At 31.5% G+C, this 23,095-nt stretch overlaps 3 protein-coding genes across 3 annotated transcripts in view; all 3 read right to left on the bottom strand.

The window, feature by feature from the left end:
- LOC106719703 overlaps positions 1–12,142 on the bottom strand; it is a 53,121-nt gene extending 40,979 nt beyond the window's left edge. The window contains exons 1-2 of the mRNA XM_045678877.1: positions 11,897–12,142; positions 853–927 (exon numbers count right to left, since the gene is read on the bottom strand). Of these exons, the coding sequence (XP_045534833.1) occupies positions 853–927; positions 11,897–11,967 (146 nt within the window). The 5' untranslated portion in view covers positions 11,968–12,142. The remainder of the gene's footprint in view (positions 1–852; positions 928–11,896) is intronic.
- A 1,884-nt stretch (positions 12,143–14,026) lies between these two features.
- On the bottom strand, positions 14,027–15,127 carry LOC106719630. The gene is made up of 2 exons (XM_014514009.2): positions 14,928–15,127; positions 14,027–14,185 (listed from the first exon to the last, which is right to left on the bottom strand). The coding sequence occupies exons 1-2, from the start codon at positions 15,102–15,104 to the stop codon at positions 14,027–14,029; spliced, it is 336 nt and encodes a 111-aa protein (XP_014369495.1). The 5' UTR covers positions 15,105–15,127.
- A 2,713-nt stretch (positions 15,128–17,840) lies between these two features.
- LOC106719664 (sorting nexin-4) lies at positions 17,841–22,709 on the bottom strand. The gene is made up of 10 exons (XM_014514060.2): positions 22,518–22,709; positions 22,341–22,447; positions 21,931–22,069; positions 21,479–21,656; positions 21,030–21,168; positions 20,424–20,551; positions 20,005–20,167; positions 19,481–19,642; positions 18,754–18,868; positions 17,841–18,059 (listed from the first exon to the last, which is right to left on the bottom strand). The coding sequence occupies exons 1-10, from the start codon at positions 22,596–22,598 to the stop codon at positions 18,006–18,008; spliced, it is 1,266 nt and encodes a 421-aa protein (XP_014369546.2). The 5' UTR covers positions 22,599–22,709; the 3' UTR covers positions 17,841–18,005.
- Positions 22,710–23,095: the final 386 nt, after the last annotated feature.

Below are 23,095 nucleotides of genomic sequence, written 5' to 3'. Positions count from 1 at the left end.
ACTGCGACAAAAATCATCCCCGGTCTTTTATTAAATAAACTTTGTTGGCTTCTTAAAGAGTTTTATTGGTAGCATTTATCAGTAGTCATATAACACCAAGTTTATCGGTTATTTTTTTTTTTTAAATAAAACTCTTTCTTATTTACTGCAAGTAAATATAAAATCGAGGTCACTTATCATGAAAAATCAAAGCTTGCAAGCTGTCATAACAAGGCAATATAATCCGTAAAATATTGATCTTAGCGCACTTTGTTGAATGGTTATAGGAATTAACGCATTATCCACAGCTAGGAATGAAAACTAAAAGTGTGGATCATATTTCATTCATATAGTTACCTAAACCGATTCAATATGAAATATAATTAAATGTACAAGCTATGAAAAGGTTTTAAAGTAAGGCTAAGAAGGTCCATATCAAGTAAACAGAAACACGCCCAAATTTCATACGTGGCGGCCATTTTAATATTTGAATATTATTTAGTCAAAATTGTGAGAAAAAATACAGTGATATGGTAAAATAATAGTGACAAATATAATATATAAAATTCTCGTGTCACAGTTTTCGTCACCGTACTCCTCCGAAACCGCTTGACCGATTCTCATGAAATTTTGTGAGCTTATTCAGTAGGTCTGAGAATCGGCCAACATCTATTTTTCATTTTTTTTTAACTGCGCGCGGACGGAGTCGCGGGCGACAGTTAGTATTATATACTTTTCTAAGAAAAAGTGTTTTACGAAAAGCTTTTTGTTATTACGACTTTTAGCGTTAATTGTTGTTTGTCTATAATTTAGGGTTTTGATTGGTATCCCTTAAAGTCGGTATTGAATAAAATTAAATTTAAAATCCCATACCTATATGTCGACTTCGGTGGCATTTCTTGATGGTTAGCTTCTGCTGGTTGCAGGTCATTGAAGCTCGAGAAACATCTGAAAAAAGAAATGTAAAATTATACCTTTTAGAGAAATAGGTCGTGTAAACGGAACTTCTCTAAAAGCGGAGTGCGAACTGAATAATGTTTTATTAAAACTCCTAGCGGGTATTTTTGAAACTAAATCTCTTCAGTTCTTGGTAGGCTTATATGTATTATGGCATACACTTGTTAGTGACGTCATATATAATAACATATATATATATATATATATATATATATATATATATATATCAGAAAAATTCCCTGATTCTGAATATATATATATATGTCAATATCGCAAAAAATGTCGCTTAAAACAAATAGCCTTTCACCCCTCGATATGATTCATGATAATATTTTTAAAATGGAGATTATAGTTTTAGAAACTCACTTTTATTTATATTTATTAGCTAAGCAAAATTTTTATCTAAGATCAATTAACTGCGAGTAAAATATTTCGTTTTTAGTGAAGTTAGTAATATTACAAAAAAAGACGTTACACAAATTCTCAGTGAACTAAGATTTGAGTTTTAATGCAATTTGTATCACAGTCTTTTAATTTGGAAATAATTGAGACTGCAACATTAATATTAGATTTATAATTATATAAAGCATCTCCTTCTCTCTTCTCTCACCTTTAAAACAAACATGTGTACTAAAAGTTACTAAAAGCATACAAAGTTAGCATAGCTTACATCCCCTGGCTTTTCATTTAAAATAGCCTCCGCGACTTCACAATTTTCTCTCAAGGCTACACTTTTGTGAGTGACAAAAGCGAAAAACTTTAGAAAGTACGGAAGAACTCACTTTTAATTTAGACATCTTTGCCCACGGCCTTGCAACTGACTTCGCGCTTAACTTTTAGTTTATTAAGACATTTTTAATTTAACTATTCTCTTGATATAAAATACAAATAAAAAAAGGTTGTTGCTGTCTATTTTACTAGAAATTAAAACTTTAATTTGGTCAGAATTTTAGAATCGGAACATTTCATAAGAATTTAATGTAGTGTATAACAATAGCAACAAGCTTTTGTACTTTCTTGTTGAGTACGGGTTACAATTTCCCTTAGAAATACTAAATGTTGCCCGTGAGGTCGCAAAAACCCTAGGAGGGAGTCGCGGGCGGTAGCTAGTCTTTAATATATTTATTTAAAAACTAGCTGTCGCCCGCGACTCCGTCCGCGTGAAATATAAAAAAAAATATAATAAGTTTAGGTGTTCTTCCATACTACCATTTACATCTATGCCAAATTTCATCGAGATCCGTTGAACTGTTCTAGAGATACCTTCAACAAACGTCCATCCATACAAACATTCGCATTTATAATATTAGTAAGATAACTAATTCTGTAATTATAATTTAGGTACATCAATCGAGCAAGCTTATTTCGTCAAAACAAAAGACGCTCTCATAGCAATCAGGTCGAAAGCTTGTAATAGTTTAATTATTGCTCCTATACTAGATATTATGTGGGTAGCGAATTTAATTCTTTGAACATAAATGAAGCATTAAAATTGCACGGATCGCCTGAAGTGGTGTGTAAACTTAGTATAAAGACCATTATACACTAGAACTAGAACATAATAAAATAGTACTGATAAGAGTCGATATAGTTATCAATAACACTTTACAAGTGACTGACTTGTATATTGAGTGCGCAATAATCTCTCCGGCACTCGTTAACAAATTCACTAATTAATATTAAATTGATCTTGTTCTTTTATATAAGAGAAGGGACGGGAACACCGAGTTAATTAACAAGACCCGCATGTCGCATGTTATGGACATCCGCAACACCAGAGGAACTACAGATGCGTTGCCGGCCTTTAAGGAAATAGTATGTTGCAGTTATAGCCAAACCAAATAATCAACCGTAAAATCAATCCGTTTTTTAATTACTATGTAAAAAAATAATTAATGGGAGTACGAAACTGTATCAATCACACCAGAAAATGTCAGATTTTTATTGCGACATGAATGAAAAATACCCAAAATGTTGAAAAGAAACTTCAAACGCATAGAACATAACTGTCACGTTAAAGCTTTTGCGAATGAGGTTACTGGAATTTTGATTTCATTTTATATGGATAAGTTATTTTTTTCTGGTGTTTTTAATTGATGTACATAAATTGGTAGCCGTCTTATAGAAGCTTATGTCTGATAATTAAAATTTATTGATCAGTTTTATTAATTTCAGTATATATAAAAAATAAACTTTTATGCCGTCATTTCTTAGATCATAAAAGGTTAAATATTCTCAAATAGTAAAGATTCTAATATAATTTTCCTGACCGCTCTATTATTTAGATAGTCTTCGTAATTTTGTTGTCATTCAAATAATTTCTTAGTAGTGCTCATTTCAAGCCCAGATACCCTGAGATAACCTTTGCCCCACTTCCATTCTTCCGTGCGTCACTACAATTTATTAAAGTATTCAAGTTTTATAGCTTTGCTTACTGCTTATATATTTTCACAGATATGTTTCAATTGAATTTTACCAATAGAGTAAAGTTTTTTACTATTACATTTATACAAAGAATGGTTTTGTGGTGAAAAACAGAAATAAACATTCGATGTTTTCGATAGTCAGTCAGACGATGTCAGACAATTATTAAGATCTTTATGTATATAGTTTGAATTTATTACTCTTAAATTTTTCACGGAACTAACATCAAAGTGAATAAACACGTGTTTCTTGTATCGTACGTGTTTGTTTGTCAGGTTCTTTATATTTCTAAAGACTAATTTATTCCTGTTTTTAACAGGTCCAAGTGTCCATGATGACTTAATTTGTAGTTGAACAGTTACGATTGTTAATACTTTAGAGTTATCGATTCAAATTAATGAAACGTGTAAAGGCGTAAGAAGAATTGAATTCCATGTCGTTGCATATTTATATTTACTAGCAGTCGCCCGCGACTCCGGCCGCGCGGAATTACAAAAAACTTCATAAGTAGCCTATGTGTTCTTCCAGACTATGTTCTACATCTATGCCAAATTTCAGGGAGATCCATGCAGCCGTTCTGGAGATACCTTCAAACAAACATCCATCCATCTAAACATTCGTGTTTATAATATTAGTAAGTTTTATATTTGATTATTTTTTGTGTAGCATATTTTAGCAAGGTTGATTGTTTTCTTAAGCAGTTCGTTATAATGTTGTCTCAGGCTTCCCTTGTAACCAACTAAAGTCTCTGAGTAGCAGTTAGCGTTTAGGTGATTCAAGTTCCCTCTGCACTTTGATGGAATAATATTTTAAATTAATTATTTTACTGTTATTTTCAATTTAATCTTGTCCACCGAAATTATGAAATTCTGGCAAATTTCAATATGACATATATCTGATAAGATATATAATGACCCGAATTTTTCAATGTGCGAAAATTGAGATAAACGTTATCTTATCAAACAAGGTACAATTCAACCAATAAGTATATTGATATAGTTAAATATAATAGATAACTAGACAGTATTTTCCGTAATTGTCATCGATGAAAGCAGTTTTATAACATTTTAAAATTTTCACTTGTACTTCAATTCAGTCCTGCGATGGGAGATATCCAAGACTTTGTTATCAACTCATAAAAAAATATCGAAGGCTTTCCTAATTAAAACTGAGTCAAGAAAGCCTAATATTTACTTTGCTTGACTGATAATTTGATGGGAATTATCTAGCTGTTATACAATTTGCATTTAATTTTTCAAGCGCCTGTCACTTTGCACTTAGCAAATTATTTAAGGCAAGATAAAAAAACTTTTAACGACAACTGTAAATTTAATTTACGATGTACTTAAAATTAAACAGAAACTTTATTGTTTTATTCTTAAAAAAACAAATTGCTTCCTAATTTAATAACAACTTCATAATCCTTTATGGTTTATAGAAATGCTTTTATACATTTCTTATTTTATCCACGAAATATCCACTCAAGGTAAATTAATTAACAGTGGTAGACGCCAGTCACAACATCTTGTACACGAATGGGTTGACTCGCTAAATGCAATATCACGACCACACAGAAGACAGGCGTGAAGTGGAAGTTATTCCGCGTTTCGTCTGATGAATGTGCGTTCCGGTTACCTAATTTTGGTCCTCTTTGATTATATGGAAAGGCTGGGATGGGTAATATTAGATGGAGGGGAGGGCACCTAAGAAGGGGAAATATTCTCTTGCTGTGTGTCTCCTCCTCTGTCGATTTAAAGTAGGCAACGCATCTGCAATTGCGAATATCTTAGAGCAGCGGTCGCTTTGCCATTTCGAGGAATTCAGATGGACGCTATCTCGTTTGCCAACTTAATAATTAACTAAATACCATTTAATTATTTAATATTTAAGTATATAGACAAAACTAGATAATAACCTTGCTAGTAAACTAGTTAGTATGCTTTTAAATATATTAAAACAACAGTTTTAATTAAATTGAAACACATTAGAAATAATTGTTCATAATTATCTAGTGGCTCATTATTATAGTAGCGACATGTCACTTATTTAATTACAATGTCACCACTATGTTTATCAGTCAGCACGCTCTTGTTAAATAACTATATTTGTTGAGGGATTCGTTGCACGGACTAACATAGTGCAAATGGTAAAGCATTCCAGTAGCTTCTGTTTATCAGGACCTAGATATATGTTCTCTTTACATACATATTGTAAAATTATATAGTTGCCAGTAATCAGTGATTTTATAGGTACCAGGAATCTACTTATTGGAAGAAGTTTAATATATGAATATATTTAAAAAAATTGTTTTGTCTCTTTAAGGTTTGTAGATGAAACATAATTATAAGACCCTGTTTTGGCTTATTTGACAGTCGCCGTATTAAATATTATTTTGTTTTTTTTTTCTATAAATTAAAAATAATAAGTTACTAAAATAAAAATTGTCTTTGGTGTCTTCTAAAAATGATATCTAAAGAAATATGTTATACTTTATGTTTCAATTTAACTACAATCGTTACTATTTATGTACCCGGAAACTGTTCTATTTTGATACTGAGATAGTTTAAGAAGCGGCTACGAGCGTGTTGCCCGCAGCGCCCCTGACCCTGCGACCTCTTTATCTAAAGGTTACGTGCAGTTTTCAAGAAAACAACCTTTTGTGTGCAAAGAATGAAAATTCATTAATTTATATACTAATAATAATTCCTGCACGTGAAGAATTAATCACGTTTACAGAAAAGTTACGCGATAATCTAGCGTAATATACATTTGTATCTTTATTAGCGTTTATGTCATTAAGGTGCGATAATTTTAATGACTAATTGCAACCAGCCAGCACGAATTACTGTTTTTTGTTAGACTCGATTTTGCCCGCGACTCCGTCTATACGGAATTTTAAAATAAATAGCATTTTTTCAGATTGTTTTCTACATCTGTGCCAAATATAATTAAGCCCTTTGAGCCATTTTGAACATACCTTCTAACAAACTTCCATCCATCTAAGCATTCGCATTTATAGTTTTTTTTGTTACATTATTACACCTTTGATTGTAACTAATGTCACCGACTTTCTCTTTTTTCTCTCTCAATAAAATTGACCTAACTAAAATAAAATTCTATTTTTTATTACTGTTTTCTGTATTTCAGAATAATTTAAACTAATAATAATATACTAATTGGAGACCACGACATTGTTCACGTGGAAATGTTATTTTTGATATCGATTTTTTTTTAATTCCTACGTAATTATTTTTCTTTACCAGTTTTCTTCTTTTTCTTTTCTCTAAAAATACTGATGATGAAACTGAACTTTATTTGATATGGAAAAATAAACGACAATCGATTAATAAATAGCCACAAACAAACAAACAGATTGATAATACAGGATTGTTGGACTTTTATTCCATTGATGTAGAGGAAAGTAATTTCGGAACGTAAACAAGATAACAACTTTATATCATTATTAACCCAACTTTATCATGAGATATGCTACGATATTGTCATATTGTTGTGTCGGTTTGTGTATCATGTCTCAAAATAAAGTTGTTTTTTGTTTCAACATTTTTGTTGTGAAGAAGGAAATAAACCTGTGGCAAGTTTGAGTTTCAGCGAAATATGTTTTTTATGTATTTATTTGAAGTTAGCTACATGAAACATTGTTTCATTAATTTAAAGTAATTTTTAAACGTGTATGTTTAGAAATTTCAAAAATTATCTACTTTAGACATAGTATGTTTTGTTAGTTTGTATACAATTAATTATAAATTAAATAAAATTTATTCTTGAGACTTATAGACGTACCAAATGTCTGTTAATCGGATTAATTAACAGTTAGCTCTGATCTAGATAGGTCTTCAGAAGTCTGAAGTGGGATTAGAGGGGTTTATTATATATTAGTTGTCGCCCGCGATTCAGTCCGCACGGAATTAGTAAGTAGGCAATGTGTTCTTACATACTATGTTCTACATCTATGCCAACAAGCGAGATCCTTATTTAATGTTGGCTTGAGCCGTAAGTTTACGTCAATTTTATCAATAACTAGCTTTTACCCGCGACTCCGTCCGCGCGGAAGAAAAAAAATGCACACAAGATAAAAAAGTTCCTATGTCCGTCTCTCGTCTCATCTTGAGTTACAAATAGTGTAACTAACACGACTTTCTTTTGTATATATAGATAGTAAATAGTAAATTACATTTTACTTTTGTTTAAGCATTTATTTTTCCACATGTTTCTTTTTTTTAAAGAAATATACGTACGGAAGTCACGACAATCGTATTGAGTTCTCGTAGTCAATATAAGTAATATTGTATCGAGAATATGAAGTTACAGTTGTGGAGTAAGTCCAGCAATATGCCTTTTATTGCATTTGCTTTATACTTTTATCGTATTGTATTGGAAAACATAAACATGAACTCATGAACTGTAGATAGAATTAAACTTAAAAAACCGTACAATTCTGTTAGAAAACTTTTAAATTTTGGTGGCAAACTATTAAGCGAATACCTAAATTCGTCAAAATAGCGAAGTTATCGTTTCTCATAAACATCCGCATTTGCAGATGCGTTGCTTACTGACCCACAGAAAGACGATTTTTCTCGTTCCTATATGTCCGCTCCTCCGCCAAATTCCACTCTCCTTCCCATCCCATTCCAACATGAAAAAAAGGGGGAAGGCGTAAATTATGCCTCCGGTACGCACACTCATCGGACAAAATGCGAAATTGCTTCCACTTCACGCCTGTCTTCTGTGTGGACGTGGTATTTCACTTGGCATGTGGTTTATTTTACTTTCTTCCTCAATAAAATAAATTACATCTTATTTACATTTTTACCTCTGGTTTTCTTTCTAAAAACAGCAATAGCAATATCTTTTATTTACGGTAATATTAACATTATTTACGGTACATTAATTGTACGTTTAATTTACAAATTGAACGTAATTTATTTTTTTATTCTCACATGTTTATCAGCGCTTGCGTCAGTATGACACCGTTTCTTTGTTCTTCGTGTATTGTTTACTATATTTTGTAAATTTAAATGTACAAATACATTGGTTTTGAAATATTTTATTCAATACCTAATTACTAAATACTCCACGTTTATATTAATTCTAAATTTAATTTAAAAAATACATTTGTTTTTTTTTTTAAATATAACCTCATTATTTTTATTTTTATTTATTTATTTATATTAAACAGGGTACAAAATACAAAGTTATATTAAAAGTGTATATAAACCCATCGTGGGTTTGTCCAGACACTTTGGTACTACGCTATGAAATATAACTGAAGGTAAGTTTAGATTAATTTTTTAAACAGCAACTAAGTGAGATCGCTCATACCGTCATATACAGGGTGCACAACGGGTAATAATTATATAACGCTCAGGATTTAAGATAGTAGTCTTTAAGTGTGTTTTTTAAATTTTTGTAGTTTATGTTATTTTTAATTTCAGAAGGTAAATTATTTATTAATGTTGGAATTATATATTCTGATGTACGCATACCAAAGACATTGACATGTTCTGGAATTGACAATTTTTTATTTGTTATACTCCTAGTTGTAAGTTTATGATTAATTGGAAGCTGAATTTCATTCCGAAAATATTGTTCTACTAACAAGTTATATTCTACTTTTTTATGTACTGGAATTACTTTACAATGTTTAAATAGTTTTATAGGGTCTTTAGAATAATTCTGTTTTATTTTCGCTGGTGTTATTAATGAAGTTATTATGAAGTCACTTTCTTCACCTTTAATTGAGGTTAGAAATTCCTTATTAACCATATTATGTTTTACTACCTGTCGCCCGCGACTCCGTCCGCGCAGTTAAAAAAAAATGAAAAATAGATGTTGGCCGATTCTCAAAGATACCGGATAAGCACAAAAAATTTCATGTGAATCGGTCAAGCCGTTTCGGAGGAGTACGGTGACGAAAACTGTGACACGAGAATTTTATATATTAGATGTACAAAGTAAAATCTTTTGTTCTATTTTTTTACTTGTAGTAAATATACGTAATATGTATGTGGATCTAACATACCTGTGTAATTAATATGACCCTAGTCTCAATACAATGTAGAGGTAAAAGCAATCCATTAATGTAGCCTCGACATAAATACAACGCACACTAGTTAATTTGTATATTTAAAATTATAATAATTATTGTTTTTAATATTTATACTATCGATTCGGCCAAAGAGGTGGCAGTATGCCATCAAGACCTTTGCCTTTTTATATTGAAAAAGATAGGATAAAAAAAAAGAGAATAGCGCGAGAGTTACCATTGTAGCGCGGAAAGTGAAGAAAAGACCGAGATATAGGAATTAATAAAGTTTGATAGAAATAATTAGTGTAAATATGTTAATAGCATTTTTGGCTTCCGTGCTTGTTGTCTTCAATTTATACACAATTTTATGTCCCATTCCAAATTAACAACTAAATCTTTGTACACAAAATTCAAATTCCATACAAGACGGCTATTATGTTTTATATTTATATTTATTATTAAGTCGAAATTGTGACATATATAGATAAGTGAATTTTTTGAAATGTTCTGATGGTATCTAGACATAGTATTTTAAAAAATGTTTTCAATTTTTTTGAATTTCTTGGAAATATCGATAATTACCAATTGTATAAATTCAACATGAGTACGTGTCTACAAATAAAAAACGATATTCTAAACAGGTTACACAACTGGAATTGAATGATTTAGGTATTCAATACGTTATTCAACGACGGATACGGAATGCATAATACTGAGGCATACAGATTATTGGGGATTTATACATTTATACGATATCTTTATATGTATTAGTACGTAGTACACTTATACCTGTCATATAGTCACACTTATCGTTACTAAAGTTAGGTACTGATGTTACACGTCGAGTATTCATGCAGTCAATGCGTAGTGTTACAGAGGGACCAACGAGCAACGAGCCGCTCGATGTGAATGTTACACCTCGGAACATTACACTTCATAACATCGGTCAGTACCCAGTTTTAGATAGCAATAAGTTTATTCTTTATTAAACTAACCGTGAACTTCCATTAACAATAAACTTGTATAAAACAATAATTCTATCTCAGTTTATTCAAGTAGAATGAAAGGCACGCATTAACTTTTTATGCTCGTCTTTAGTTTGAATAAAATCTAAATTCACTGGATTCATTATAAAATTTCTTTAATTAACAAAAAACTGTTTAAAACGTCAACAGCTACTCGTAATGACAATTAAATACATGGTTTAGATTTATTATATGATTTACAACTGATGTCAATGTACTTTCTATTTCCAAAGGATTTGAAAAACAAGTTGGCGATATTACCAGTAGAACAGGCAATAATTTAATCAGAAATTACATTTAGAAAGCTTTCTAACTAGACCGGTATTTTCGTACTGAGGATGAAAGTATTATTATTAATTTTAATGACTATTTAATATTTTATTTATTACGACGACGATTTATTAATCTTAATTTTATTTATCAATGTTTTAATTTATTAAGTTTTTTAAATAACTTGTTTGTCATGAAACTCTTGTAATCTATATGTACATGTAAATACATAATATGTGCATATAAATAAATTTGGAGAATCTGTAGGTATATAATATCGAAAAAAGTATACACCACGTTTTTGCATAGCCAATAACAAAAAAACAATTTTTGTAATATTTGTCTGTCTGACTGTCTGTCCGCAAGTCCGCGTTTGTTCCGGGTAATGTCCGGAACGGCTGGACTGATTGTTATGGGACTTGAACGGGAAGATAGCTGATTTTTTTAATGAAAAAGTCGCTGGCGATCACTAGTCTTGGAATAAAACTCTTTCATTTTATTAAAATGTTTGCTATCTCCGTGTACTTGATTACATTAAACCTTGTTTTAAAAACTTGTTTCCTTTAACAACTTTCTGTTTCAAATTATTATATACTTTTGATAGTGGAAAAAAAATATTTGGATTGGATGACATGAAAATATTCACAATTATTAATAGAAATATTAACGTCCTAGTAATACTTCTTTCTATTGCGGTATAATTGATGAAGTCGTATCGTAGACGAAGTAATCCTACAGGTTTCTTATTGAGGTATGCAGTTGCTAGGAGCAACAACTTTTGCCACCGCAAGGGGACACTTTTTTCAAATTAAAAAAGAGACCTTTCGTTACAGTGTTTTTGTTCTGGTTTTAATAAATTAAAACAAACTTAATTATTTGTTACACATGTTTATATAATCTTACAATATTTAATGTTTAACATTCATTATTTTAGTCACTGTTAACGTAAATTAATAAGTTAAGTAAATTATGAAAATTTAATAAAATTTTTAATTAAATGTCGTATCTTTTTGTCTTAATTTTTTTTTCATAAAAATAACACATTATAATTATCTTAAAATTTATAAAATAACAAATAACTAAATTGGCAAGAAATGTTTAACTTCAAAACAATAAAATGTTTCTGATTTAAGTACATATTTACGTGTACAAATGTACTATTAAGTGTTAAGATAAGGAAATAAAAAACACTTACTCTGTTTCTCTTGTCTCCAAAGAGTTGTTAGAAGAGCGGGGAACAAGTGGACGGTAGCTAGATCGTGTCATCTTATACTCTTCACTAGAGTTCACTTTAAAAAACTTACATACTCGTAAACATTACAGGTTTGCTATTTGAGCACAATACAGCTGACAACCGGCGTTACTCCACGCAGTACACCAACTGATTACACGCTACTCGATTACCGATTGTTCTGTTCACATTATTTACACAAAACCTTGAGCTTATCTAAATCGTTGCACTTATCAGTTCTTTATATTATTATAAAAATAAATAAAGTATGCAGAAACTATTTACGTTTACAGTCAACAGTGAATGGGTATGAGCGATCAATAAAATTAAAAGCCGGGGTGAAAGCTCGCTGGAGGAGTTTAACCACGCCTCCGGCCCTCTTTTCAATTTAATATTTCAACTCCATCTACCGTCGAGTGGGTGAACTAAAGAGCAAGTGGCACTTGCCCTTAATTGCTTAACTTGTATTGATTTTTTAAACGTAATAAATTGTAAGTCGTGATTATCGTTTTATTCCAAATACACGTCTATATATAATCAGAAAATAATTTTATTATAAAGATATGGAATAGACTTTTTACAAAATTACGATTTCTGGAGTGCGACTCCACAATTGTTAAAATGCAAATTAAATTTAACACGTAATTTGTAACCTACATTCTGATTATTGTAGAACTCCACAGCACAATTTTAAACTAAATCAAGAAACTGATTATAATTTGCGAAAATCAGTTTGAAATTAATTATAAAAAATTTTTAGGTAAATTATTAGCCAGAGTCAAAAATATAGAAGCAATTTTGTAAAGCTTATTAAAGCTTTTAAAATTTCAGCAAAGAAGCTTTGCATCGTCATCTCTTGCTCAAGAGCCTTGTTTATTTTATTTTTGTGCCAGCTGGAATAAATTAAACGAATAAGCATGGATTTTGCTTGACTAGCAACTGACTAAATCTTTTGCAGTAATTTTAATAAAAAAATATCTCGGTTAGTTTTTACGCCTCATCGAGATAAATATGTGCACGACAATATACAGAATAAAATAAAACCTTGCATAATCTTCAGTATTGTTCTTTTAACGTACGATTAAAATTGACTTGTCTAAATTGTAAATAGACTTCTGTTGCTTCGTAAGTATATAATATACTAGCTTTTTCCCGCGACTCCGTCCGCGCAGAATAAAAAAAAAAAAGAAAACGGGGTAAAAATTATCCTATGTCCTATTCCTGGTTCTAAGCTACCTGCCCACCAATTTTCAGTCAAATCGATTCAGCCGTTCTTGAGTTATAAATGGTGTAACTAACACAACTTTCTTTTATATATATAGATGTACGTTTCAATAAATGTATCATATACTATTTTACATATATTTATCGTTAAGTTGCTCAAACTCTTTAGCAATATTATTATTTCCAACTAGAGAATGTAAGGTGCGTTGATGTTAAAACGTTCATTATAAATAAAAAAAGGTTTTCTAGTGTTTGTACTCTAGAGAATGTTGCCAAAAGGGTCCACTGAAACATTTGAAATAAAACAAATTGTTATCTCATTTTAGCAGAATAAATAATAGCGATATGTTTTTGTACAATCATTTCATTAGTGGTGCATTAAAATTCTGTGACTCTCATGTTAGCCTACGCGCAGTAGTAGCTTAAACAGTTCTTTGACGTTGGTAACATTGCTTGATGAGCGTGTGCTCTCTTTGTTTGGTGATTACAATCAAGTCGTTAATGGTTAGCCATTTTATCGTAAGGTTTATGACTTGAAGATGATATGAAGAAAATGTTTTTACGATGTATGCTTAAACGTAATTATGAAATATTTACGGCAACTCATAAACAAGAATCGAGATGCAGATAAGGAGACCTAAAAATAAAAATGATCAAATAAAATACAGAATGAATCGACGATGATTTTGTCTCCGAAAAAATTAAGTAATACTTTTTAACTATAATATAGTTTACAACTGATTCTAAATAGTTATTATTTTAGGCAACTTTTTTAGTAATCAAAACAGTACATAATACTTTTATTTTATTGTTTTTTTTTAAATAGATAAAATGTATGCGCAATAACATTCTTGACTGATAATTAAAAATTTAAATGGACTTTTTGTCTTCCTCGCTGGGCGGTTCTTGTATTTTGGGTACGCTATTTTCCTTTGTTTTTTCATCTTCGTCTTCCTTCAGGAGCTTCTCCAGTTCTTTGTCAGCGTTTAACAAGTCTTCTTCAGTTATGTCTAGGTCTGGAAAGCGTTTCTAAAAGCATAATTATAACTACATAACTCAGAGTAGCTTAATAATAACTTAAGTGACCTAGTCTAGATTGTTCTCTTCAATCGTTAAGAGGCTTGCCTTAGTAATAATGTAAGAGAAATCTACACTTAAAGACCCCATAGTGACCAATCAACATCTCCGAGTTTGGCACTACGTGTTGACCCTACGGTTTGTCCGAACTGTAACGAAATGTAGAAAATCTTTACTCGTTTTTGTTCCTTCGTTTAAGTTTAAATGTAATTTTTGTGGTTATGGAGTTTTAGATATAACATGTTATAAATTATTCAGGCTATCTTAGAACGTATTAATTTCGAGCGAGTTACTGCGTAGAACAAAATTTAATTTTAAGTGTAGTGGCGGTAGGGTATGGCTAGGCGGGGCGGCCGCCGAGGGCACCGGGAATAAGGGGGCGCAGGGCCGCAGGCACCAGGGTCGGATATAAAGGGGCGCCTGCTGTGCCCCCTAAGTTATCCTATCTTTGGAAGATTTGCCCCGACACCAAAAGGGGGCGTAGCTAAAATCTTGCCCAGGGCGCCTGAAATGCTAAAGCCGGCCCGGTACCGGGCTGTGAGGCAAGGCCTCTGGCTCAGAGGCTTTGAAATGCTTTTATACATATTTACCGTTTATTAAATTTTCATTATCTGTAATACTTAATTGAAAATTGACTGTCGATACTGTTGGTTAAAGAATATGACGCTTTTATGAACTGGTCCTTGGAACATACCTGGAGCTCCTGCAGCGTGTTTTGTATGTTTTCCTGCTGCGACCTCAACCTGCGGGGTAATGTGAACACCGTGTTGAAGAGACGTAGCATCAGCCAGCACAGTGCTGTTAGCGCACCGTACATCAGCATGGCTTTGCCCATCGACCAGTAGTCTACATTTACTTGTTGGTGCTTCATTTTACTGGGATTTTTTATTTTATATTTTGTATTTTCTTTGAATTTTTTTGTTCTTTGACGTCTTTATGATATGACTGTAAGCGGAACAATGGGCGACCCATTTCCCATCGATTGGTATGACGTGTTTGAGAATTATTTATATCATAGCGACAAACCTTGTAGAGTTGATACTTGTAATTACCCTTTCATAATGTATGTCTATATTTCTATCGCGTTTTTTTTTGTTATAATGTTGGGGTCTTTTACAATATGAATAGGATATACTATGTTATCATAACTATATTAAATAAGGTAAGCTGCTTTCTTTAAAAATTTGTACTGTATTTTTAAGTGAATTAGACGAAATGAATATAAGTTTGTAGGAGTGCACTGTATGCGGACAATACAGGATTGGGCATTGTGGCAATCATTGGGATAGGTCTACGTTCAGCAATGGACTAACTCGGGTTGATATAAGAATATAGAATAAAAAAGTAACAGTCTGCGAAATATGTATTGTATTCAGCTGGACACATTTTCGATCGATAGTGGTAGCAATTATGAGAAATAGGTACACCACGACTGGTCGAGCGACGCGCACGTGTCCAGTTCACACAGACTACAAAATCAAGGTTAATCAACAACAAAAACTATGTTAGAACTAAATTATATTTTATACTAGCTGTCGCCCGCGACTCCGTCCGCGCGCAGTTAAAAAATGGGGGGGGGGGGGGGGTTTATGAAAAATAGATGTTCGCCGATTCTCAGACCTACTGAATATGCTCACAAAATTTCATGAGAATCGGTGAAGCCGTTTCGGAGGAGTACGGGAACGAAAACTGTGACACGAGAATTTTATATATTAGATATCTTTACTTAGAAGTGAACTTTCTGGTGACTGAATATATTTTCATTACAATAACTAGTACAAAATATAATAGAAAACGTTACGCCATCTGTTAAAAGTACCGAAAATCCATGTATCGGAGATTAAACACTTTGCATAGTACATTCCCCCTTTACTTCCCTTTTCATGGCACTCTACTTAATAAGTCGCTCAAAGAACATTTTACATGAACATGTTACTTACGAGAGAGGGATTTAATCATAATTTTAAGACCATTTTTCGGGACTGGTCAAGCGCCTTATCGCATAGTGGAAAATAGGGTTTAGAACCCTATAGGGTCTAGACTTTAATTAAAAAAAGATAGTGCTTTAATAAAAATCGATTATTATAATTTGATAATTTATTAAAATAATTATTCTTTTAAAAATTCAAAAACAAAATCAACATAAATGATAACTGAACATAAAAAAACTCTACGAGAAAAAAAAATCAACAATTTATATAATACAAGGTACATACTGTATATACCACGTTGGTTTACAAAATCACAGCTTAGTAAATACAATGTGCTTTGACCATATGGTTGGTTAAAAATCTATACAAAGGTACGTGAGTTATGATAAATCTAACCGTTAGTTTCCATTGTATAACCACTATATTAAATATATATGTCTCTTTTTTTCGTATAGAAAGAGAGAGATGACATGATACACGTGAAATGCCAGTGAAAATGCATTAAATACTTTTATCAAAGCATCGTATATCTACGCTATTTCTATTGAAATGATCAAAATAAATGTTACGGTAAATAAAATTAGGAAATTACGTGTATTTATTAGATAATTTAATAATTAGACGGCATTAATGGCCCAAAACGACAATTTTTTTTTAGAAAGAATAAAACACATGGATGAAAAGAATAAAATATAAACGTAGTGACTATTTCCACTTAGCTCGTTGCGTATGGTCGCGACAGTGGAAATGAGAACTTAAACTAAGAAAGAAGTAACTTAATCGTATTTATTAAACTTCCTATTAAATAAACATAGTCCCCAGATAATTTTCGAAATAAATTTACTATAACAAAATAAACTAATTAAATTTACATAAAATTAAATAAAATATATTACTATTTTAATTTTAAGGATATACTGAAAACATTTCTTATCGCTATATTTATTGCCTTTTGTCGATATCAAATAATTATATATAAACCTTAAAATATACCATAAAAAATTGCAAGTTGCATATCTTTTAAAACACTTTAAATTTTAAATGTACTCATTTTACATTATTCCACTCCAGCGCTGGGTTACAGCCGTACTGGAATCGTCGCAGCGCAATCCAAAGTGGAATCACATTTTATTTTAAATTTTAATCGCTGGACTGGAATAATGTAAACTGTGCATTATATGTTCAAATTAATATTATTAACTAAATGTTAATAAAATTTTCTTTAATCCAAAACCTTTTAAGAAGATCCTTCAAAGAGTTATTAAATAAAAAAAACAGTTTATTAAATTATGTAGAAAACAATTTTTGACAAATACAAAAGGCCTTCTTTTTCTTACGGCTCGATGAAAATATTTTGTTTCGTTTACAAGTTACATGTCTTTTATTTAAATTAAATGCTGACCTTGATTTAAAAGAGATCGTACGATAATAATGATATGTTGATATAAACGCTATGGAATACCAAAAAAAAAATCAAAGTAATAATAATGCTTTTCAAATAACATATTACATATACGCAAATATTATAACTAGTAAAATACAGGCACATATAATATAAATCATGTACCATCGAGGAAAAAGAAATAAAAAAAAATGTTTATGGTGAGCTTTTGGTCCAAATAATCTTTACATTATCTATGATCAGGAAAATACTAGATAAAATAGTGTTGGAAAGGTAAACGTTAAATTTCCTCGGTTGTATTTTTTTTTTATATTTAATGTAATTTTCTTGGTAGGTGTTTTATTCAATTCCTAAATTGTTGAAATTTAAAAATAATCACAATAATTTTAAATATGATATAAAAAATGAAATAATTTGGTATATTCCTTGTGAGTTTGCTTCAGGCGGGCATATTCTGAATACATTCCTTGATTTGTGTCCACGCTTGCAAATTCTACAAGAAAAAATATTTATTTAAAGTCTAATTTTTTAAACCGAGAACACTGAAAGTATTTTTATATGGCAACACTAGCGAGTCTTTAAATGGTTACTTAGTTGTTCCTTATTGTAGATATTACATACTAAATCTAAACTAAGGATCGTCCTTAGTGGCCATTTGGCGATTCTGAGGATGGCAGTTAATAAGTCAAAAAGTGTTATACACAAATAATCATCATCATCAGCTCACTATACGTCCCCACTGAGGAGCTCGGAGCCTACCCTAAGTTAGGGGTGACTAGGACATAGTCAACTACACAAGCCAAGTGCAGGTTGACTTCACACATATCATTGAATTTCTTCTCAGATATGTGCAGCATCACGATGTTTTTCTTCACAGTAAGAATGATAGACCGATAAAGTTATCTGAAATTACGACAGTTCACTAGCGCCCTCCTGTCTATATAAAAAAGTGTCAAAAGCACTCTTTGTATTGTAGTTATTTATTAAGAATGAGTTTGAAACTGATACCATATTAAGACTTCAAACAGGTTGACAAGAATCTAGAAAAAGTACTTACCATTTTGTCTAATGTATGCGAAATGTGGTTTATTATCTACATACCTAAAGCTTTTTCAACTAATTATAATCTGCAACACCGTTTTTTTAATGATCGTAGGATTTTTTTTTAAATTTCGTGTTGAACTTACCTTCTTCGCAGCCTTCACCTGTAGCGTTATAAAACTAACAAGCGACTCGTGCAGGTCTCTATCTTTTTGCTTCTGGAAAAATTCTATCTCCGCTGTAGCTTTCTTTGTGAACTCTCTACAACACAGAGATATTCTCACATTAAAAAAAAAAACAAATATTTATATAATTCTGTCTGATAAAAAGACTAATTTTGTCTAATATGTGACTTATGGTCATCACAAAATGGGAGGGAGAGGAGGTAATAGAAGGCAGCTGACTCATTGAAGACACATTGATAAGCATACTTTATGTAAAAAAAAAAACATGTGAGCCGTCATGGGACGCCTGACAGATGTGAAACATCGTGTGTGTACAAGTAATATGCATAAAATATTAAATATTATAATTAAATAAATAATAATGATAATGTTTAAATAATGATAAAATAAAGATAAAATAAGGATAAAATAATTATAAAATAATGATAATAATAATAATAATAATGTATACATCAGTATAGCGTGGCGACCCGTCGCCACACCGTACACTCTACTTCACATAAAATATATATATAAGTATACCTTAGTATAGCTTGGCGACCCGTCGCCACGGCAAGCGTCGCCACGCCAACGATTCGGTTTACAAGTGATCCTATAGATATTTCACATCAAAAAATACTAATAGACTTCCTTAGAATCGGCTGGCTAGTCTGCTCTCAGATATCCTAGATATATACGTATGTCTCACTGTAGCTGCGCGTGCGCAGTGTCGATGGCCTGTCGGTCTGCGAGCAGTTTGGTGTCGAGAGCTCGGGTGCTCTGGTCGCGCACGATGTCGGGCTCCGTGGTGCCGAACAGCCGCGACATCAGCCCCGACTTGCCCGCAGCAGCTCGGTTCCGTTCAGCTATCCTAAGAAAGTAAGACTTGATAATAGCTTCTAACCACATAATTCTACGCCCGGGGAGAGCGAGAGGGCGGCATAGTGTCGCACATAAAAAAAAAACACAGAAAGGAAAGAAATTTCAGAATCTAACAGATGTAGGCCATATTGTTGGATTAACAAGCTGTACAGCAAAAACTTTTCTATGAATTGCAAATTTCTCTGCGGATCAGGATTTGATCCTAAGTGTGACAAAAGAAAACCTTGTATTTAACATGACAAATGCCCTAAAAAAAGACATTATTGTTGGATATTCTTGATGGACATTTCATCCAATAATACTTTGGAACATTACATTGACACTATTTGAATTCTTAAGATATATGTTTACCTATTGTTAAGAGTGTCATGAGCAATTTCCAAATTCCGTTGCAAGGCTTCATGGTTTGTACAAAGATGTTGCAATGCTCCTGCATAAAATAGGTATTCTTTCAACTGATCGGCCAATTGCTCTTCATCCTCGGCCATTGCATCTATACTGTCCGCTATTGAATCTGAAACAAGAATTAAATATATGTGTCATGAATTGTGAACATGATGTCATGAGTATTACATGACAATTAATAAAAGATTATAAAGTGTCATGTACTAGTCACATGTCATGATGATTAACACTTAATCATAAAACAAATTTTTCAAGCTGCAGAGACAAAAAAGAAAGAAAATAAACTTGTTAAAAGTATTTGTAAAAGTAAAAATCGGTTTCAAATAAAATATTTTATTCATAAACTGGTTTTTGATAAAACTTACCAAAGTAATGTCCGGCCTTTTGTAAACCGTCGCCCATTTCTTTTTCAATTACACTCCATTCACTAAATAACTTTCCATAATCTGCATGAAGCTTGCATAGTGCGTAATTTTTTTCTATTATTTTAGACCTGTTAATGTAAATGTCAAAATTAACAATAAAAAATTATAAACAGTTTAATAGCTGTTATGTGTACACTATTTCTTTAACAGTATTGCCAGCTTTTCATGATTTTCATAGTTTTATATAAATTTAAGAGAAATATGCGAGAGAGTATGAGTATTTATATTTTTGCTAGTAGTGGGGGGTACATCATCACCTCAATACATCCCCACTGAGGGGCTTGGAATCTACCGAAGTTGAGGTGACTAGGCCGTGGTCAATCACGCTAACCAAGTGCGGTTTGGTTGACTTCACATATCTTTGAATTTCGTTTAAGTTGTTTGTTGTTTTACTTCATTGTATGAATGTCGGATAAATATACATATATAAATCAAAAATCACATTGGTACATAGGTGGATTTGAACCAAAGACCTGCAGGTTATATGTTAAGTTTTTAACCCCTGAGCCAACAACAATTAGTGAAGGTACAGTTCATACTTCTTACCTAGTATATAGAAAGTTTCCCAAATTTGTTTCCAGCTGTTTTCCATAGTTTTTGACACTTTCAATTTCTGGATCAGGTTTTTTTAACCTTATTGATACTGAAAGTGATTTGAGCTTGTTCTCCGCCAAAAGTAAATATCCTGCAAAAAGATTAAAAAGTAAGAATTAAAAGAAGGAATTTACAATAAAAATGGTAAAACTTCGAGGAATAAAATAAGCTTTAAAGTTTTTTAATAATAATGAAACTTAACAAAGTTGCAACAACAAATTTTCAGTGAAACTTAGCAAAAATTAATCACATGTGAAATAAATCAAGTTTTTTTTATTGAATAAGCTAGCGCTTGACCACCATCCCACCTGGTGAAGAAATGATGTGGTCTAAAGATGGTATGCACTAGCTTTGTAAATACCTATTCACTCTACTCTTTAAATTTTATAAATATATATTACCACTATCAGTAATTGTTTCCCTCCAGCCATGTTCCTGTTGAAGGAAATTAATAAACTGATCATCGAAACACAATCGAGGATGAGATGCCACTCGTAAAAGGAAATTTTCTAATCCAGCCCGTCTTCTTTCAATAAATTCTGGGTCAGTTGTATCTGATTTTCGCCATGCATATAATACCTGAAAATAAAATTGATAAATTATACATTATGTAGGAAACTGAAAGTGCTTAATTTTATTTAGTATAGTTCATAACATATTTATTAAGTAACTAACAATATTCAATGCTGTAGAAAGCAAATAATGTTGTAGTAATAGTGCCTTTTTTCAAATAAACTTAGCACTAATGTGTACTTAAAACTAAATGAAAAGTTTTTATATAAACAAACCAATTACAAATATAATAATGTTGAAAAAATAAAAATGTTGTTATACATATAATTTTTTAATTTACCCGTTTCTCTGGTAGTGGTGGTATGACTACATGGGGATATTTAACTTGGAGATAATCATGTATCTGCTCAAACTCTGTGTACCTTCTCCAAATTGTGCTAATTTTTGATTGTACTAGCTTGTATTCGGGATCATTAACTCTGAAATATTTATATGCAAACCAATTAAAATGAACTTTAATAACATCAAGGCATAAGAAGAAAGGGGGCGTACATAACTAGAACGATTAAATCAATTTAACAACTTATTATAATCAAAGTTTGAAGAAAATAATCCTTTGCCTATTATGTCTATGGTATAGTAAAAAAAAGATAAAATAGTTATTAAAATGCGTAAATTTGTCAGTAAATTACTGCTAAATGTATTGTAATAAGGACGTAATTCGTTCGTGTAATAATTAAACGAACTTACTTTAGGTCAATTAGATACACCGTGTAATGATCACGTACGTGAAGTGTACCGTTTGCACGTTTCTCCGACTCCACAATAGATATATCGACGTGTTTCAACAATGTATCCTAAAATGAAACCAAGATAAAATTTATCATTTCAACAAAAGGTAAACGAGGGTAAATAAAAACAACATACCTGATTTTCAAAATCCTCCGCTATCTCTATTTCGTTGAACGATTTTGAAGGTTTAATCGGCGAATTATCCGCCGACATCATTTTTAAACGAAGAACTACAAATACAATTGAAACTTGATAGAATTAGGAATTTCTTTAAAATTATTTATTCCAGATATTACACGAAATATGACATTTGAATTTTGTGATGACTTTTAGTGACGCATGTTTAGAGTTGTGAGTGTTACCGGTTTTGCAAAAGATTTTATTGTTTTGGATTTTGGAAGTTTGAAATAAAGAAATAACGGAGAATAAAAAATAGCAATGGCGTTGTCTTTAAACTTTGTTTATCAAAATTATAAAAAAAACACATACTAAATAAAATAAAAATTGCAGGTCCGAGCCGATAGATATGTATTATTTACCCGATTTATATTCTCTGCGTGGAATTGTCAAGTTTTCAGAGGATTCCGATAGATGGCACAATTATAGTTTCACACTACAGTCAGTATCAATAATTTAAGTAAATTTATGAAGTAATTCAATCGTTATTATTACGGCAGCTGGCATATCTGATGGCATCAGCGTCGTCAGCTGCT

Source organism: Papilio machaon, chromosome 8, assembly GCF_912999745.1.
Source record: "Papilio machaon chromosome 8, ilPapMach1.1, whole genome shotgun sequence".
Lineage (NCBI taxonomy): Eukaryota > Metazoa > Arthropoda > Insecta > Lepidoptera > Papilionidae > Papilio > Papilio machaon.
Note: the sequence above shows the minus strand (reverse complement) of the source record. Positions and strands in the feature narration are given on the sequence as shown.

Bases quoted from the DNA above. Each gene is read 5' to 3' on its own strand.
- LOC106719664 (XM_014514060.2), bottom strand. From the start codon at position 22,598: ATGATGTCGGCGGATAATTCGCCGATTAAACCTTCAAAATCGTTCAAC. The intron at 22,448-22,517 runs GTATGTTGTTTT...GTTTCATTTTAG, and splicing joins CGGAGGATTTTGAAAATCAG to GATACATTGTTGAAACACGT. The intron at 21,169-21,478 runs GTAATATATATT...ATCTTTTTGCAG, and splicing joins GGAAACAATTACTGATAGTG to GATATTTACTTTTGGCGGAG.
- LOC106719630 (XM_014514009.2), bottom strand. From the start codon at position 15,104: ATGAAGCACCAACAAGTAAATGTAGACTACTGGTCGATGGGCAAAGCC. The intron at 14,186-14,927 runs GTATGTTCCAAG...TTATGCTTTTAG, and splicing joins ACACGCTGCAGGAGCTCCAG to AAACGCTTTCCAGACCTAGA.